At 40.9% G+C, this 19831-nt stretch overlaps 1 protein-coding gene across 1 annotated transcript in view; it reads left to right on the top strand.

The window, feature by feature from the left end:
• The window catches only part of SGO1 (shugoshin 1), a 1219270-nt gene that overhangs the window by 609514 nt on the left and 589925 nt on the right, over nucleotides 1-19831 (top strand). The window contains exon 8 of the mRNA XM_044066235.1: nucleotides 5363-6292. Coding sequence (XP_043922170.1) covers nucleotides 5363-6292 — 930 coding nt within the window. The remainder of the gene's footprint in view (nucleotides 1-5362; nucleotides 6293-19831) is intronic.

The following is a 19831-nucleotide window of genomic DNA, read 5'->3' as shown; positions in this document are numbered from 1 at the left end:
CCCCTTCCCAGGAGGAATCTGTATTTTTGTAAGCCATTTGGTCTGTACAGTCTATGTCTTGGGTCCTTTCCTTGAACCATGCTGGGATTTTGCCCCAGAGGCAGAGGGGGGAAATATCTACAATGGTTGATGTCACCCACGCAGTAAAGGGTCTGCAGAATTAAGGATCTTGAGATTCCTTCTCAGACAGATCCTTCCAGCACTTCTGAAAGGCTGCCCGACTGTCCCATTTTGGAGACAGTCAAGGGGAGCTTATCTTTTCATCAAAAAGCCTGGATAGCCATCATAAAAGACTCTTGGGTGCAAAGGATCATATCTAGAGGATATTTCATTCTGTTTTTACAGATTCCTGTATAAAAGAGGAAAAGTCTCCCTGACGTTCCACCCAATCAGAAGGATTTAGCAGCTCAAGAGATCTGAAAGTTGCTAGACAAAAGTGTCATCCAAAAGGTCCCCCCAAGACCAAGCAGGATGCGGAATTTACTCGAGGCTTTTTTTTTTGTGCCAAAAGAGACAGGAGACCTGAGACCTGTCTTGGATCTGAGTTATCTAATCAGTTTGTAAAGAATTCCAAATTCCAGATGGTCACTGTTCACTCCATTCCACCCTTCCTATGGAAGGACGACTGGATATGCTCAATCAAACTTCAAGACTCATACTATCACATCAAAATGAACAGGCACTCTCGAAGGTATTTATACTTCCATCTGGGAGTCAGTTATTCTCAGTTCAGAGACCTGCCTGTTGGTCTCATCACAGCCCCAAGGGTGTTCACCTAATGCATGGCAGCAGTAGCAGCTCACCTGAGACTGCTCAGATTCAGTGGGTTTCGTTATTTAGAAGACTGGCCCCTCACCACACCGACCAGGCATCCGGTCGTAAAGCCAGAGACTATTTTTTCCAGCTGTCTCTCTTGCTGGGAATCACTATCAATATGGATAAATCAAAACTTCAACCAGTCCAAGTCTTGGGAGTTTATAGGGGCTCGTTTAGACATGGTCGGTTCTATAGCTCTTCTGCCTCAAAACAGAGTTCTTACATTGAAGATGCACATCAGGCAAATTCTTTCGCTTCCTTCTGCCCCAGCAAAACTGGTCCTCAAAGCTGCAAGGTCGATGGCTGCTGCAATTACTTTAATTCCCACTGCTCATCTCCACATGAGAATTCTTCCTTGGACCCTAGCAATGCAATGGTCTTTTCATAAACACCTTTTAAGATATCCGATAAAATTGTCTTAGGCTTGCAGAAGGTTAGTGGATTTTCTCCGAGGAGATCAGTCAAGGGCGTCCATTTGTCTTTCCACCTTTGATCACCATGTTGACTGTGGACGCCTGCCAGTTGGGCTGGTGGGGGGCAGTAGTTAGGATGGACTGTTCAAGGCACGTAGTACCCACAAGAGACCAATTTGCATATCAGTGTCCTAGAGATGACTGCAGAGCTTCTAGCGTTGCAGGCCTTTCTGAGCTTTCTCCCTATACGGACTATTGCAGTACAAATGGACAACATGTTGGTAGTCTGGTGCATCAACAAATAGGGGGGAACCAGATCCTACTCCTTTTGTGGAAAAGCAATGAGAGTATGGCAGTGGGCAATCTCATCTAACCTTTTACTTGTAACGATGCGCATACTAGGGAAATCCAACTTTCTACGGGACAAACTCAGCAGGACCATCCTTTTGCCTCACGAGTGGTCTCAACCAATCACTGGTGAGTATGATCTTCCACAAATGGGGTCATCCTTGCTGTGACCTATTTGCATCTCCCCTCAGCAACAAATGCAACAGGTTCTTTGCCCTTATCCCACCTCAGGGACAGTCACCAAGAGATGCTCTAGTCTTTGTTTGGCCCTCTAGTCTGCTTTATGCTTGTCCTCCCCTGCCTGTCATCTCTAAGTTTCTTCAGAAAGACTTTCAGTTGAAGAACACAGTAATCCTCATTGTTCCCTTCTGGCCTCGATGGGTGTGGTTCCCCTTCCTTTGGTCTTGCTTCGTACATCCTCCTTGGACGCTGGATCCCAGTCCAAACCTCCTATCTCACCTGTAAGGGCAGACTCACCTGAACATTGCTGGCCTCAAGTTGACCACACGGTTTCTCCAATACCAGTAATGGCTAGACATTCCATGCTTTCCTCTCCAGTTCGAAAAATTCTAATCTCATCTCATAAACCTTTGACTAGGAAGATTTGAAAAAGTAAATGGAAAAGGTTTTCCTTTTGGGCTCATCTGAGAGAGAGACAGAGATAAATCCTTTTACTGACCAACTTCCTGCTATTCTAGTGTTCCTTGCCTTGATTTTTCAAGGCAGGGCAAGCTTTTCCACTATTAAAGTTCAGTTAGCAGCCATCGCCAACTGTCACATAGGATATAGTACTTCTCTTTAGCGTCATTAAATTATGTAAGGCTTTTTTAAGGGTACCTTTTTGCTCTGACCTCCAGTAAAGGACCCTACTCCACCTTGGGACCTCACTTTGGTTTTGCAAACTCTAGCACATTCTCCCTTTGAACCGTCAGCTAAAGTAGATCTCAAGTTTCTTTCTTGGAAAAATGTCTTTCTTGTGGCTATAACTTCTGCAAGACAAGCAAGTTCAATCTTCCAAATCACCATATTTGTTTCTTCACAAAGATAAGTTTACTTTACACACAAACCCTTCCTTTTTACCAAAAGTTGCCTCCTAAGCCAACATCAGTCCAGTGATAAATTTGCAAGTTTTCTTCCCCAAATTTGAAAATAAAGGTGACTACACCCTTCATCTTCTAAACGTACATACCCTTCATCTTCTAGGTGTACATAGGCAACATCATGTTTACCTTCACAGAACCAAGGAGTTTAGGAAAACCGATCAATTATTTGTTTCCTTTACTAACAAGTGAATGGGAAAACCAGTTTCAGAAACTACATTGGCTAAATGGATAACAGACTGTATCTCCTATGTTTATTCCTTGAGAGGGAGTAACTTTACCAAGACAACCAAAGGTGCAGTTAATCAGGTCAATATCTACATCGACTGCTTTTTGGGCTAGAGCATCCACTGATGATGTTTGTGGAGCTGCCACATGGTCTAATACCCATACTTTCATTGCTTATTATAAATTGGACATCATTTCCAGAAATAGACCTGCTTTTGGTTTCACGGTTCTCTGGAACTTCCTTCTGTGAAGGCCACCCATGATTACCATCCCATTAATTGAGGAACAAATAAAAATGACATTATCAGATAAAGAGATTATGTACTCACCATAGCTTTCCAACTGTGGTGTCCATTTTCATTCTTCCTCAACTTCACCCCCTCCTTCCCCCTGTCCATGTCTTTGGGAGAAACCTGACAGAATTGTTGATGGGAACCATAGTTCCATATTGAGCTTCTGATCTTTCAGCTGTCACTTTTCTTAGAATTATTATTGTATTTTCTGATAATATTTTATATAATAGCAGCAAACTCATCCTGAGCTATTGCAGTGGTCAGGGGCATTATGGGTAATGGAGGAGTTCAAGTCGGAGTTAGATTCCGAGGGTCAGATCTGAACCCATTTGTTGAGGAAGAATGAAAATGGGCAACACGTATGGAACGTTATGGTGAGTAAGTAGCTGCAGAATTTTTTTTTTCAATAATATTTCAGCTCAAAAGAATGGAGGCGATAACCTGGACCAACTTCCACAGTTTTTGAAAGCATAGCGAATTAGATAACAGACTAGAAGCAGAGCAGGTTTAGTCACTGCAGTTTTGCAGGGTTTATCACAACTGCTAGGTCTGGGATTTAGGGTACCCTTTGGCTAATAAACTACTTTGGCACTATTCTCATGTAAAATAAATTATATTACATCAGTGGTCCTCATGATGAGCAAAGTACAGTCATTACACCCATCACTTGCTTCAAGACTTTAATTGCCAAAAACATTAGTCTGAATAAGATCATTGCTGCATTATGGGGGTCCTACCTGCTATCCTCTGCCACCCCCCTTGTCCTTGGAATATTGTTTTTGCTTTCTTGCTTGTGTATTCATTTATTTCTGTATCCCCCAGCTATTTTGGAGAGTAGTAAAGGAAAGCCTCTACATTTTGCCAGGTCTTCCTTGTAGGGCATTATAATAGTCTTTTACATGAATAAGTTCTGGATGCCTCCCCAAGACTTAAGAACACTGTTTTGGTGTGACTTCTTATTCCATAAAACAAAATATAAGAGTCAAGGTTCCTCTTCCTTTTATGTTGAGTGTCTTACAGATGTCCTTCACATGTAAAGGAAGGCCATTTGCACTCATGAAAACATCTGTCAATATTAGAAGTCAGGACAGAAAGGCAGATGCCACCCAGCAGTTAATTCCTATGTATAAGCAATTGTAGTATTGCAGTCATCCTGTTAAACATCTAGTCTTAATGGCGAGTATGCTCAAACAAATGTACTTCATGGAAAGCATCTTACAAATGCTCTGCGTTCAAGGAGAGGTCACTGTAACCATAATGACTCATAGCGACCAGTCCCTCTGATTCTGTTGGGGTAAGTTTCTAGAGTTTATTTCTTATTGTTCATTTTTATCCCAGTAGTGTTTTTAGTGAATATTTCACCAGCTGTACATATTAATTTTATTGGTTATATTTAGATTTGTCTACCACAAACATTTGTATCCCTTTGAAGGTACTTTACAATCTCAAAATTTGAAGGGTTCATGTACCAATGATATTTTGAGGACCTTGTACTACTTGCATGACTACCTCTCAGCTTGGGAAGAACTGAAGAAGAGGGGTTAAACATCTGGCTGAGATTCTGTAAAGTTTCCTGCAGCACTGAAAGAATCTGAGACTCCAGAAGGCCATTCTGCCATGAAGAAATTTTACTCCAGATACCCATGACAATCAATCAGTCAGTAAATACATAAATAAGTAACACAACTGTTCCTTTACTTTTGAAGCTAGGACTACAGTTCAGTGAAATTTAATAAGCAGCTGTTGTAGAGTTGTTTCCTGAACATTTCATGAGAATATTTTAAACCATTTTTTTAATATTTACCTTCTTATATTTAATAACCATAAAATAACCATGCATCTATTTTAAAATGGTATAAAAGGATAAAAAAATAGCCAACAACTTAGCATCTAATATGTGATCTTGTTAATGAATGTAGAAGCTCTGCATTCAGGTGGCCAAGTTTACTCTGCATACAGTTTAAAGTGTTGTGCTGTTTCTGTTGTCATTCTTTCATGTAAGTAAAACAGATTTAGCCATCACTGGCGTTACAAGCCTTGCTTTTACCTTTGCTTAGTTTTTTTTTTACAGTGAGTTGTTGAATAATTTGTAGACGTTTGTGTTTTATGTAATTTTTAAAATACTACACGTTGTACATTTCTTGCCTTTCTGCTCTTTTTATAGAGAAAAAATCTAGTACAATCTCAAGCCGTCTGAGCTGGGAAACTGACAGTGGTGATGATGGAGAGAATAATATATTACCAAGAAGTGTGTCAGTCCGCCGCCACCGTTCATCTGGTCAAAGAAGACAGTCCTCACACAGAGAGGATATATTTGTATTTAGTACTGTAGAAGAACATTCTGAAACTTCACGCAACAGTGAAGAAAACTTTGTATGTAAAAGTACAGAGAAGCTTGAAAATCATGATGCTGCAAACAAAACTGAAAGCAACCTTGAGAGGGACACAGAAGACACGAGAAAGAGTTGTTCATTGCTCATAGACTCAAATCTGGAAGCAGAACTACCAGTTCTGATGTCTGAGATGAAGCATTCAACACCTGAACCTAGATCAAAGACAACTGTAAGTAGAAAGAAAGGCGAAAGCCAACCAAAGGCAGAAAGAGGAAGAAAAGGAAAACCAGAAATACTAAACAGTGTTCCACTAAAAAAGCCATGGGAGAACAGAACAAGAGCAAGATCGAAAAGTCGAGACAGAAAACAAAGCAGAAGGAGTGGAGCAAAAGAAGTGTTGAACAGCTCTCTTGGTTGCAATGATGCTTATGACTTTGATTTTGAAGAAAGTGTCCACGTCACCCCATTTCGTCAAACAAAACCAGGCGAAAAAGAAAATGATGACACACCATCCAGAAGCAACAATACAGAAAGTGATGGTGGAGATGAAATGGATGACAGTCCTTATATTCCCTATAATAAGAAAGGAAAGAAAGGGAGCTGTAATTCTGAATCTAAGGAACAAACTGACACTGCTACTTTAAGACCACGGTCTAAGAGAATATCGACATTAAAACGACAGCTGTCTGTAGAGAACATGGAGAACAAAACAGAAGTCAGTATAACTAGAAATGATGCTGTGAATCCAAAATTAAGTCATGGTATGTATAAGTTTGTAATTTTCTAGATGGTAATGGATATCGATTTCACCTTTTATCCTGTTTTTGTTCATTACTAGAACTAGCAGTTTAGAATATTGTTACTACTTGGAACAGATATGGCAGAGTTCAGATTCCCCTCACTGTACTAATTATTGTGTTGTTGAGACTGCCATAATTATACTCTAATATTGGGGAAAAAGCGTGTTAAGCACCCCTTAGTTCTGTTTAGATCAGGTTTCATGCTAGGGACTGACAGCTGATAGTGCTAGCTAACAAAGAACAGCAGCAGGAGGCAAAACAGCTTTTAAAGTTGTTAGATATTGCACTGTGCCATACAAACAAAATCTGTGGCAGAGTAAAATGTCTAATAGCTTTTAAATCAATTGTTTTCAGGGGAATAATTTTTCTGCCAGCATTCTGACAGTGCTGCTTTTTACTGTCTTTGAAAGTTAAACAATTCATTCTCCTATATTTTTTTTCCGTAACTAGTAGTACTTGGAGCAGGTGAAGCTCTATGCACTACAATGAATTATGATTGGGTCTCACCAATATGTGTTCTCAAAATGCATGCCAAGAAATTTACTTCTTGAGCTTCACTGTTGAGGTGAATTTTTGGCCTTTGTGTCTCAAACACACAAGTTGGTTATAATCAGAGACCTGATCATAATCTTCCAAGTTACGAAAGTCTTCCTGTAGTCTGGCTATGTCTTTCATTGGTCTTGCATTGTCCTACCACTACACAGCCTACAGAGACTTAATCTGTAATCAGTTGTTGTTACAGTGTGTAATGGTTTATAATTGGATGAATCTCCCCAAAGGTACAGATGACACTGTGGTTTATTTATTTTCTGATTAGAGTCTGTGATCTGTTTATTGCAGTGCCACTGTATGCCAGTTACCTAATTTAGTTTTTCACAGTTATTTTCAGTGTTGTATAAAAAGGTGGTACAGCACATCTGCATAGACATCCTGGGGTTGTAGCTCTCATTTTCAGAAAGAGGACTAGGAGAGCGTATTTCACTTGTAGTTTGATAACACTCTTTCGAAAGCATGTGACAGGGTGCTGGAAAGGAAGCTTCATCGAATAGTAGCGCCACTGATTCAGAAGGAATAATATTGATTCTGTCTGCTATAAATGAGTGAATTAACTCTTTCTGTTTGTACAAATAGCACAGGGATTGCAGGCATTTAATAGTCTTATCTGTACAATGGATATAAAAAGTTTACACATGCCTGTTAAAATGCCAGGTTTTTATGATATAAAAAATGAGAACACAATATTTCAAAACCTTTCCCACCTTTAATGTGATTTAGAACCTGTACAATTCAATTGAAAAAAATCTGTTAGGTGAAGAAATATAAAAAATAAAAAAAACATACAATAAGCTGGTTGCATAAGTGTGCACACCCTTAAACTAATACTTTGTTGAAGCACCTTTTGATTTAATTACAGTATTCAGTCTTCTTGGGTACACACCTGCCATCAATTAAAGAGACTCTGATTAACCCCAAATAAAGTTCAGCTGTGCTAGTAGGATTTTCTTGACATTTACTCAGTTGCCTGCTACAGCAAAAGCCATGGTTCGCAGAGAGCTTACAAAATATTAGAGAGATCTCATTGTCGAAAGATATCAGTCAGGAAGGGTACAAACAAATTTCCGCAGCATTGGATATACCATGGAACACCGTGAAGACAGTCATCAAAAAGTGGAGAAAATATGGGACAACAGTGATGTTGCAAAGAACTGGACGTCCCTCCAAAATTGATGAAAAGGCAAGATGAAAACTAGTCAGGGAGGCTGCCAAGAGACCTACAGCAACACTGAAGAAGCTGCAGGAATTTCTGGCAAGTGCAGGTTGTGTACTACATGCGACAACAATCTCCCGTATTCTCCATATGTCTGGGCTATGGAGTAAGGTTGCAAATTGGAAGCCTTCTCTAACACAGAAAAACACCCAGGCCTGGCTAAAATTTGCAAAACAATACATCAAGTCTTCCAAAAGCATGTGGGAAAATGTGTTCTGGTCTGATGAGACCAAGGTTGAACACTTTGGCCACAATTCCAAAAGGTACGTTTGGCACAAATACAACACTTCGCATCACCAAAAGATCCCCACAGTGAAGCATGGAGGTGGCAGTATCATGCTTTGGGGTTGCTTTTCTTCAGTTGGAACTGGGCTTTAGTCAAGGTGGAGGGAATTATGAACAGTTCCAAATACCAATCACATTTGGCCCAAAACCTTCAGGTGTCTGCTGGAAAGCTGAAGATGAAGAGGAATTTCACATTTCAGCATGATAATGACCCCAAGCATACATCCAAATCAACAAAAGAATGGCTTCACCAGAAGAAAATTAAAGTTTTGGAATGGCCCAGCCAGAGCCCAGACCTGAATCCAATAGAAAACCTGTGGGGTGACCTGAAGAGGGCTGTGTTCAAGAGATGCCCACACAATCTGACAGATTTAGAGCACTTTTGCAAGGAAGAGTGGGCAAATATTGCTAAGTCAAGATGTGCCATGCTGATAGACTCCTACCCAAGAAGACTGAATGTTGTAATTAAATCAAAAGGTGCATCAACAAAGTATTAGTTTAAGGGTGTGCACACTTTTGCAACCAGCTCATTATACATTTTTTATTTTTTTTTATATTTTTTCCCCTAAGAAATGTGTTTGTTTTTCAATTGAATTGTACAGGCTATATATAGGTCACATTAAAGATGGGCAATGGTTTGAAATTATTTATTATGGTCTCGTTTTTTATATCACAAAAACCTGGTATTTTAACAGGGGTGTGTAAACTTTTTATATCCACTGTAGGCGTTTTGAGAACTTGGAGTACACATGTGACTTGTCCTGAGAAATGTGTTGTGGAAAGTGCTACAATGTTCAGGGTTGCAGGCCTGCTGTTACATGCCATTCTATCCATGTATTTCAGGATTGAAAGAAGTGGTGTCAGCATTTCTTGGCCTTCAGTAGAAAGTTTGAAAATGAGCATAAGACTGTACAAAAATATGCCTTGCATGCACTTTTGTTTCTGATTTTTCTTGGACAAAATATCAAGGCACAGTTATTTTTTGGTTCGTAACCAGTTTGAAGTTGTGAGAAGGGTATCTTTGTTACGTGCAGATAATGCATTCTTACTCCTATGTGACTTTGCTTTCAAGTATACACTGGAGCACTTCATTGCCGAGTGTGAAGCAGTTGGAATGAAAATCAAAACCTTCACATTAGAAGTCATGGTTATGTTATTGGAAAAAGTGGACTGCCCTTTACAGGTGAGGGGGAGCAGGTACAGAATGTGGCAGTGAATTGTGACCTGAATCTTAGCTTGAAGCTCTCAGGCAGTATCTCCTTCCTCATCTGTAGTCATATGCTTTTGATTGTGACTGAAAAGGTGAAGTTGTAAATGCAAGCAGCAAAAACGAAGATCTTTTGTAAGATAGTTGGGTTCCTTCTCCATTGTAAATTAGGCAGCTTGTCAGACTTGTTAGGACCTAGGAATACAACCCTGAGAGGAGTCAGTTGAGGTGGTTAAGGCGCCTTATGAGTATGACCTACTGGGAGGAGACCCAAGGCACATTGGAGGGATTACATCTCTCTCCTTGCCAGAAGATGCCTGAGAATCCCACAGGATGAGATGGAGACTGTTGCTGAGAAATCAAGGAGCCCGGTGTAACTTGTTTGGCTTACTGCCAGCTTCACCAGGACAAATCGTTTAGAAAATGTTGATATTGTTGTTTTGCGGTATCACTGTTTGTAGTTAAAGGCTTGTGTCAGTCCTGCCAAAATCAGTGTCCATGCTCAAGATAGGTGGCTGCAGTGAACTTTCACACTTAAACTAGACTGTGATTCGTAAATGAATTCTTAAACCGTCAGCTAGGCATCTTAGAATTAAGGCTTTAGAGATTTTCAAGAAAAAGAAAATTCGAACTCTAAGAAGGATAGAGGAGTTATTACAGATATTGTTGAAGGCTATCTTAGGATGAAAACTTCTGTTCATGTCTGAGAGCACTTGAGCATTGGGAATCTCGGTTAAGGTTCCAAAAGAGTAATGTTTCAAGCAAAAAGGTGTTTATGAAAGAAAAGCTGTACAAGAAAGCGTAACTCCTCCCAGTCTTCAAGAATTGCTGAACTAGAGGAGCTGTTATGACTTTAAGGACATATTGATATTCATTGTAGACGAAGCACACTGATCTACTGATTTTGAGCTGAGAATTTGAAGTTGTCTACTGTGGGATGACAAAAGATACTCCGCACAAAGGTCACACTTAAGAGCTAGTATCAGGAGTCCTTTGGAGTAGGTTGGTTGTTGGAATTCCTTTCCTGCAGTCTGCAACTTGGATGCTTTTTTTTCCCCTGCTCTGCTTCCTCTCCCATGGGTGTGCATGTCTTCTAGTGGCACATGTGATGGTGCTCTGTATGAGTAAAGGACTGCGTTCTTAGTCTGTGTGCCTGCCAGATCATTGTAGGCTTTTTTTTTGGAGCCTTCATTGTTTGTATCTTTATCCTGTGTTGGTCATAAAAACTTTCCCAGTTTGATACAACACTTTAATAACTTAGATTTTTTTGCATTCACCAAATAAACAATGACCAGCACAAATTTTCTCTACTGCTTGATGAAAGAATACCTGAAATGTACTGCTATAAGTTGCTGGTATTTTAACCCTGCTATCAGAAGACTCTGGAGGTAGAAGCTGCATGCCTTCCTTATATCCTGCAAGATGGCAGCAGTTTTGAGAGTTTTCAGCACATAGTTCAATAAGAGAAGCCCCTGTACAACCCAAGGGTAATGCTCAAGTGTCATGATAAACTGAAGGGCACAAATGTCAGACATCATTTGCACCCTTCCAAAGGCAGGTCTTTCCCCAAGTTGGCCCTTCAAACCTTTTATCACTAATTTCCCTTCAAGAAGTGAGATGCTGTTGATTTTATTGGATGATGACGAGCCTGTGGGAGGTGCACTCCCTCCAACCACTTTGAGGCTTCATTGTCTCATGTCAGTACCACCCATCCCTCTGTCAAGTGTCCAAGAGCTTTCCTGCAACCTTTCTGCATCCAAGGAGCAGTCCCTAAAGTCTCACTTGTATGTTCTTCAAGTGTACTTAGGCCCCCACCCCAACTTAACAAGACTCAAGGCCCAAGTCAAGTAAGGTCCACTAGATATATGCAGTAGATGTCAGACTGGTTTGTCTTGTGGGATCTGTGCTCATGGGTGTACACACTTAGGGAGAATGGACTGATGCCATTGCCAGAACTTGAGCAGGTCTTTCCAGTTCCTGCTGATGTTCATCGTGTTACACTGCTGCAGTCATTGCACTTGGGTTATCCTGTTGTCAGGCGGTTCCCCAGTCGGCCTGAGTTCCAAAGTCGTGGTCTGGTGGTTGCTGTGGCCTCCTCCCTGACGTCAGTGCGACAGGGGTATATAAGATGCAGCCGACACCATTTTCTTCAGTCTTTCTTGCCGCACGGTGCCCGAAGCAGAAGCAGTTCGCATGTGCCGGTCGGCCGACTCCTGAGATTTTCATTCCGAATCCAGAACCGAAGTCTTCTACAAAGCTAAGTACCCGTTGAAACTTTTTCTTGCCTCAGACTGATGTCAGTAAAAGTTAATAACTGTATTTCTTGTGGGAAGCAAATACCTCATAAGGATTTCCACTCCTATTGTATTCCATGCCTAGGCCCAGACCACGACGTCACTGGTTGTCGGTTTTGTGCTAGGTTTAACAAGCGCACTATTAAACGTCGGTTTGATTTTGCCCAACATTATTTTGACAGTAAATTCAATTACACCATGCCGTCGGAACTTCCAACGACCGGATTACATAAAAAGCGCAAAGACAAGGACAGGCATCCGAGGCCCAAAACTGACAACGAGGCCTCTTCTAGGCCGGTTCTCCGGTTTTCAGCGAGGCGCCTACGCAGCCCCTGACGACCGCATCCACAGAACCACAGACTGCCTTCGACTCCCACGTGGAGCTGGCTGGGCCTTCGGATGCTCTATGTTTTCAGCCTACCGAAACTAACCCTTCTGAGGGAACTGAAGTAGCTGAGCAATCCACAGCTTCAGAGGGTGTCTTCAGACCTACCCAGTTAACCATTAAACCCTCTACTAAGTCTAAGGCCCCATTAAAAACAAAGAAACAGATACAGCATTCTCCAGGACAGGTTTCCATGCCTAAGAAACAAATGCTCAAAATGGCCGAAGACCTCATCACCCTGATCAGGGGGTCCCATCCCCCCTCTGATAAAAGGCCCAGACAGGATGCAGATTATGAATCTTCCACCCAGGTGTCCATTTCTTCAGATTCATCCTCAGACCTAAAATATTCCTTACCCCCTTATGAGGATTTGGATGCTGAGGAATCAATTCCGTCAGCCTCTCCGCCTGAGGACTACTCCTTTGGGGAGACCTTACATACCATGAGGGAGCATTTCCATTGGGAAGGCCAGGATTACTCGGAATCCAAGAAAAGGCTCAGAGACTTCCTTTTATTGCCTCAACACAGACCCCTTGCTATTCCGCCAGTGTTCGATATTGTGAATGATGTGTACACTGAATCCAGCTTAAACCCTGACTCCTTACTTCCAGCCCCAGTTAAACCTGATAGATATTACAGAGTCCCTGACTCTCACAAATTTCTGTATAAAAGCCCTGTTGCTGACCCTGAAACTATTTCTCAGGGACCCAAAGGGATTAAGGCCTCATCAGCAAAAAAACAGTTCCCTCTGACAGAGATTCCAGAGCATTAGACAGATGGGGAAAGAAAGTATATACGTCTGCAACTTTAGCAATGAGATCCTTAAATTGTCAGTTTCACATGCTAAAATATCAGCAACTTTTATTGTCTCAGTTGAAGCAAAAGATGCTTCCAGATTCAGATCCTCCTAATTTTAAAGAAATTCAGGATTTATTGCATGCAGCAAAACAAGTGGGAAAACATACTTTGCAATGTGGGTTTGATTCCTTAGAGGCCTCCTGTAGAGCAGCAGTTACAGGCTCTGTCATTAGAAGGCATGCTTGGTTAAAAGAACATACGTTACCAGACCATGTTAAGGCAAAATTATTGGATGCACTTTTGCAGCGGGATGTGTTGTTTGGAGTTAAGGCAGAGGAGGTATTAAAGAAGATGGAGGATAAGGCAAAATCCATGCAAACGGTGAAGGATTTCTTACAGGTTCAGCCTCCTCGTTTTAGCAGAAATTGGCCAACAAAGAATTGGTCCTTTCCAGTCACAGACAGACCTCAAAGAGGCAGATACAGATGTCCAAGAGGTAGAGGTCAAGCACAAGGTCCTTACAGGCCTCGACAATGGGGTACATGAGGCCAGAAAGAAGGGGAAGACAGGCCACAACCTTATAAAAAGCAGCCTCAATGACTTCCCACTACAGCTGCCAAACCGTTCTCTCTTGGCAGCCCCCTTAGGAGGAAAACTGGCACTTTTCTATCACAATTGGCATTGCATCACCAAAGTCAAATGGGTTCTCAACATTGTATCTCAAGGTTACAGGTTCCAATTTCACACTTTGCCAAGGTTAAAAGGAATGCGAAATCTGCAACCAAATCAATGGGCAGAGGCTCAAAAACAAATTGCAGCACTCTTGGATATGAGAGCTATTCAAAAGGTACCACCACAGGAGCAAGGACAAGGATTTTATTCAAGACTTTTTCTGGTTCCCAGAAAGGACAAAGCCTGGAGAACCATTCTGGATCTTTCTTCTCTAAACACTTAACTGGATGTTCCGAAATTCAAAATGTTAACACTACAGCAGCTTCTTCCCATGCTGGGCAAGAAAGCTTGGCTCGTGACTTTGGACCTCAAGGAGGCATACCTGCATGTCCCTATCAGACAAAACTGCAGAAGATACCTCAGATTTCTAGTTGGTTCAATGCACTATCAATTATCTGCACTGCCCTTTGGCTTATCTACTGCGCCCAGGGTCTTCACAAAGTGCCTGGCACCAGTAATTGCATTTTGCAGGCAAAAAGGAATTCAAATTTATCCATACCTGGACGACTGCCTGATTCAAGCAGAGAGCAAAGACATTCTTCTAAAGCATCTGGCATTTGTAAAAAAGTTATTAAGTTGCCTGGGGTACACAGTAAACGAAAAGAAATCAAAACTAGTGCCCTCACAACAGATGATATTCCTGGGTGCCAGCTTGAACACAACGGCCCAGATGGCTTATCTCATGCCAGACAAGCAAGGACAACTAACTCAATACTTTCAATTGATGGCAACAAAGACCCAACTCCCTGCAAGAAAAATTCTGCAGGCCTTGGGCTACATGGCATCTTGCATACTACTAATTCCATATGGCAGACTGCATATGAGGAGACTACAATGGTACCTAAAGAGTGTATGGTCTCAACACTGTCAAAGTTTGGAAACGGTTATACCACTAATTCCTTGCCTTCAACAGGAGTTTTGATGGTGGGCTCAAGCTTGTCACCTCAACAAGGGACAGCCTTTTACTCAACCCACAGCTAGGCAAACACTGACAACAGATGCATCGGATTACGCCTGGGGAGCACACATGGCAGGAAAATGTATTCAGGGTGAGTGGCCCACAGAGCAAAGGCATCTTCACATCAAAAAGAGATGCTAGCTGTACAAAATGCACTTATAGCTTTTAAGGACCTGCTGCAAGGACCTGCTGCATGCAGGACAACTACTACTAAAGACAGACAACACCACAGTTATGTGGTACATAAACAAGCAAGGGGGCATGCACTCCTATCCCCTCTGCAGACAAGCCATGACCTTGTGGAACACAGCCCTAGACTACCAAATTCATCTGCAAGCACAATTCCTGCCAGGAGAGAAAAACACACTGGCAAATGACCTAAGCAGAAACATCATGGATCCCCACGAATGGGAATTGAATCCACAAGTATTCAGAATGATAACACAAAAATGGTGGAGCCCGGACATAGATCTGTTTGCATCCCCAATGAACTGCCAGCTACAGAAATTCTGCACAAGGAGTTACCATCCACAAGCATGGAAAGTGGCTGCCCTCTCATTCAGCTGGAAAAACCTGCAAGTATACGCTTTCTCTCCTTTACCTCTCCTTCCAAAGGTACTCATAAAAGCCAGGCAAGAAGAGCCAGAGATGATCCTGATTGCACCAGACTGGCCATGCCAGCACTGGTACCCAATCTTAAAGAACTTAGCACAAGAACCACCCTGGATTTTGCCTCAAATCCCACATTTGCTGACACAGCACAACAATCAGATACTTCACAGCCATCTAAAGACCTTAAACCTAGCTGCATGGAAAATTCCTTAGTCAAGCAAGCAATGCCTCTCTCCAAAGCTGTTATGGATGTCATTCTGGAGGCCAGAAGGCCTAGCACCTGGAAAGCCTACTCGGATAAATGGAACAGATTCTGTGCCTGGAACCAGGCGCACAGCCTTGACCCTCTTGTCCAGTGGCGGCTGGTGACTTCAAATCAAGTGGGGGCTGCAGGAGATAGCTGAATGGGTGGGGTCAATGGGAGGGGTGTGGCCAACTAGAAAGGGGAGGAGCTATGCTCAAAACCACAAAAACTAACTTTAATTAAATATGCTGCCCTGGGTGCCAAACCCTCATTATGAGAGTCCAATCAAGACAAATGAAGTGTAAAAGAATAAAAATATTTCAATGCACTGGCTGCATGACAGCTTACTTAATATCTAGATGGAAACAAAAAGGTTGTGAGGCATGAAAAAATAAATTACTTTTTAAATACATTACTGGAATGCCAGTCAAAATCAAGTACAAGAAAAACAAGCAGCACTCAACTCAAACCGCTTCTCCTTGCACTGCATTTCTAATTATAATTTATATTCAGCTTTATTAAAGTACCAAGTAACATGCTGAAAGTAGCAATCTCTATGATGCCCCCACTTGTAAAAATGTTTCTTATCCAAAAAAAGACCTGCTGCCTGACAACTATCTACTTGTTTCATGGGGAAAACATGATCAAAGTAAAAATGAAAAGCAAACAAGAAACAAGCTCAAGATACATTGCTTAAAGGATTACTGTACAGGTTATGGACCACACATGAATGGCATTCTGTTTAGTTTACGGGTAAAGCCATCAGAGATCACTGGAAGTCTCCAACAAGTGTAATGAGCTTCTTAAAATAATGTAATCCTGTCCTTTATTACAAATGCTGTCATGTGCATTTCAATACCCAACGCTTATACATTATCTAGTTAAGTATTTTCTGAATGGCAACAACAGAAAGGCTTCAATGTTGGCAATTCTTTAACAGTATGCTTATTAAAGCTTACTTGCATGTTATGATCTCAGACAAGCTTATCTGATGGTCATTAAAGCATTGCTACTTAAAACACAGAGCTACAGGCACTTTGAGTAATAAGCATAAATCAACAGTACAAAAATATGACAAAAAAACCACACCATTCTGCAAAATCAAGAACAGATGAAAAGCCACTGTAGTACTTGTGTCTACCTTGGATGGGGGGATACCCTGCACACTTACACTGCATAACTGCTCCTTTCCTTGCTTGGACACATCCAGAGTCACTACATGGGGGAGTGGAGTGCAACAAGTATGTCACAATTTGAAATGTCTCTGGCTGACGGTGATGGCCCTGACACATTTGTCATACCTCTCACCCTCAGAGCAAGTAATCTGGGCAAAGCCATACATAGAAGTGGGACAAAGGCCCAAAAATAAGGGCAATTTTTAAATATTGCTCTTATAAACTTAGAAAGGTAATAGAATAGTAGGTCTTGCATTAGTATGAATTTTCTGAAAGATATGAAATCTGAAACTCAAATGTCTGTCATTATTTTCTAACTTCAGTCTTTAATGATTTACCACTAATTTGCCAAAAAAAACAATTTTATGAAAAATGGACCAAAATTGTGATGCAAAAATATAAAATAGCCACACAATACAGCTGGGAACCTGTCAAAGAAGGGACACTTTTTTTAATATTAGTACTGTTAACTTGAGCAGCTGACAAAATAAAAGAATCTACATGCATTTCTGAAATAAAAGTAATCTATAACTCTGATTATTACAGTTATTTCTTAACTGTAAACCCTCCATGTTTTCTTCCCCTAATAGTCCCTCTGCAAAATAGCAATTTTGGAAGAGCAGCATTTTGAGCCAAATTCGGGGACAGTTGAGAGGTTTGGCTATGCCTAATTCTATAAAGCAATTTATTTGCATGTACCTCTCAACCTGTTAATGCAATAAATCTGGACAAGGCCAAATATATTGGGGGAACATATAAACAGTACTAAAAATTGCTCTTGTATAAACTGAGACAGTTGATAGAATAACAGGTCTTACTTTAGCATGCATTTTTCTGAAGGTTATGAAGTCTGAAACTCAGTGTGTCATTATTTAGTGACTTGATTCCTAAATGATTTTCCAAAAAACCACAAATTTTATGAGGAACAAACCAAAAATAAGAAGCAAAAATCTATTCATTCTGTGAAAATCTGGACAGGTGGGAGGTATAGTTCAGCTGGGACTGTCTTTGAGTTTGCCGTAATTCCCCCTCACAAAATCATGGTCGAATGGAGCCCTTCCCCCTGCAGCCATTCCAATGATCCATTACTTGGCTATTTCACTCCATTTACCATAAACACTAATGTGCATACTGCTTTACTTCTATGATGATTTGGATTTCATTTGAAAGTTTTATTTTGCATTTTACAGCACAAACCCTAAGACATCTGCTAAACAAAGCAATGCAGTCTCACATTGAAAACAGGCTTAGCATTAAAAACTTCTCTGCCCTTGAAACTCAACATTCAATGAAACAGCATTGAAACCCACATTCAAAGAAAATACATTTTGCCAGTGGCAGATAAAGATTAACTTTGGGCTGTTTTCAAATCATAGGCCCCTTGCACATGAAACATACATGTGCTCTTTGATACACCTTCCTGATTGTACTAAATTATATTCCTTGTGCAATACAGTACAGTTGTTAGACGGCATTTTAAATTTATTGTTTTGAACATTTTTCCAGTAAATGAAACAAAATGCATGCACCAAAGACAAAACTACCCAGTTCAGAACATTTCCATCATAAAGGTCTACTCAACCTTCTACAGTCCACCAGTATCAGTAAATATGCACAATCTCTGAAGTAGTAAAAGTCATCTAAATAATTCCACATTAAAGAAATCTGTAACAATGAAGAGGTTGCTGCTAGCAAACAACTTTATATGTCATTGTTTATTCATCTACAAATAGTGCCTGTTGCCCTTGAGGAATAAATTGCCTGTGTTGCATGCATTAAAAAAAAATAAGCTAGTAATATCGCAATAGGGACTGTATGGCAAACTGATAACAGGTTCATAGTTACTAATCTAGGTATCTTTGCCAAAAAGGACTGCAGCATCCACCCACTTTACAACACAGTACAGCATCAGCAATGCATCTATCTACTGTGGGAGTAGAACCCACAGCCTTCTGCATCAAAAGCAAGTACACTACCTGTTGTGCTATTAACAATGAAAGCAGACTCAGAATAAGCAGCACTAAAGATTTGTTCCCCTGCAGCTCTCAGCTCCTTGTAAAATCTACTCGACACGCAGTTGTATCTCTGAATTTTGCAGCACAAGAAATCTGGAAAAAGCTGAAATTTATTGGGGGGGCAAAAGCCCACAAACCAGGGACACATTTTAAACATTGCTTGTATAATGTTGGAAAGTTGCTAGAATAAAATGCTGTGTTACCACCATACATTTCACTGCCATGTCTTTAACCCAGGGGACCCTGTGCAAAACAGTCAGAGAAACATACCACTATGCCAAATCAGCTGTTTTGTGAAAGAGAGGAAGGCGAACTTAAATGGCTACTATTTAGTGAATTCAGTTCTCGCCATAGCTGTCAACCTCTTGGCACAAAACACCTGAACAAAGCCAATAATGGGGGGAATACAGCCCCCAAACATATTCAGTGAATTCAGTTCTCACTATAGCTCTCAACCTCTTAGCAAAAAACATGTGGACAAAGCCAGTAATGAGGGGAGGGGATACAGCCCCCAAACATTCAATGAATTCAGTTCTCACCATAGATAACTCTCAACCTTAGCACAAAATACCTGGACAAAGCCAATAATGGGGGAATACAGTCCCAAAAATAGGGACACATTTCAAATATCCATGTTATAAACTTAGACAACTGCTAGAACAGTTTTGTGTTACCATGTACTTTCTGAAGAATATGAAGTCTGAAATTCAAATGCCTGTTATTTTTAAACATTTAACCAGGAAACTAGTCTGACTTGGAACAAAAGACAATTTTCAGCAGAGCAGGGAGAAATGCCAGACACATCTTTGTAAAATGGGAGGACATGCAGACACCACACAGAAGGCACCCCAGCCAAGAATCAAACCAGAGAACCTGTAGCTGTTAGGCAGCAATGCTACCAGTGCACCACTGCACTACAGACTTTGCAAGGAAAAATGTAGATACACCACAAATTTTATGAGGAACAGAACAAATAGGAGGCAAAAATCTGCAAAGTTTTTTAGAAATGTTGGTGGATAGGGAATTC

The sequence above is a fragment of the Protopterus annectens genome, chromosome 3.part1 (assembly GCF_019279795.1).
Source record: "Protopterus annectens isolate FY-2018-M chromosome 3.part1, PAN1.0, whole genome shotgun sequence".
NCBI lineage: Eukaryota > Metazoa > Chordata > Ceratodontiformes > Protopteridae > Protopterus > Protopterus annectens.
This window is presented reverse-complemented; position numbering and strand designations above follow the sequence as displayed.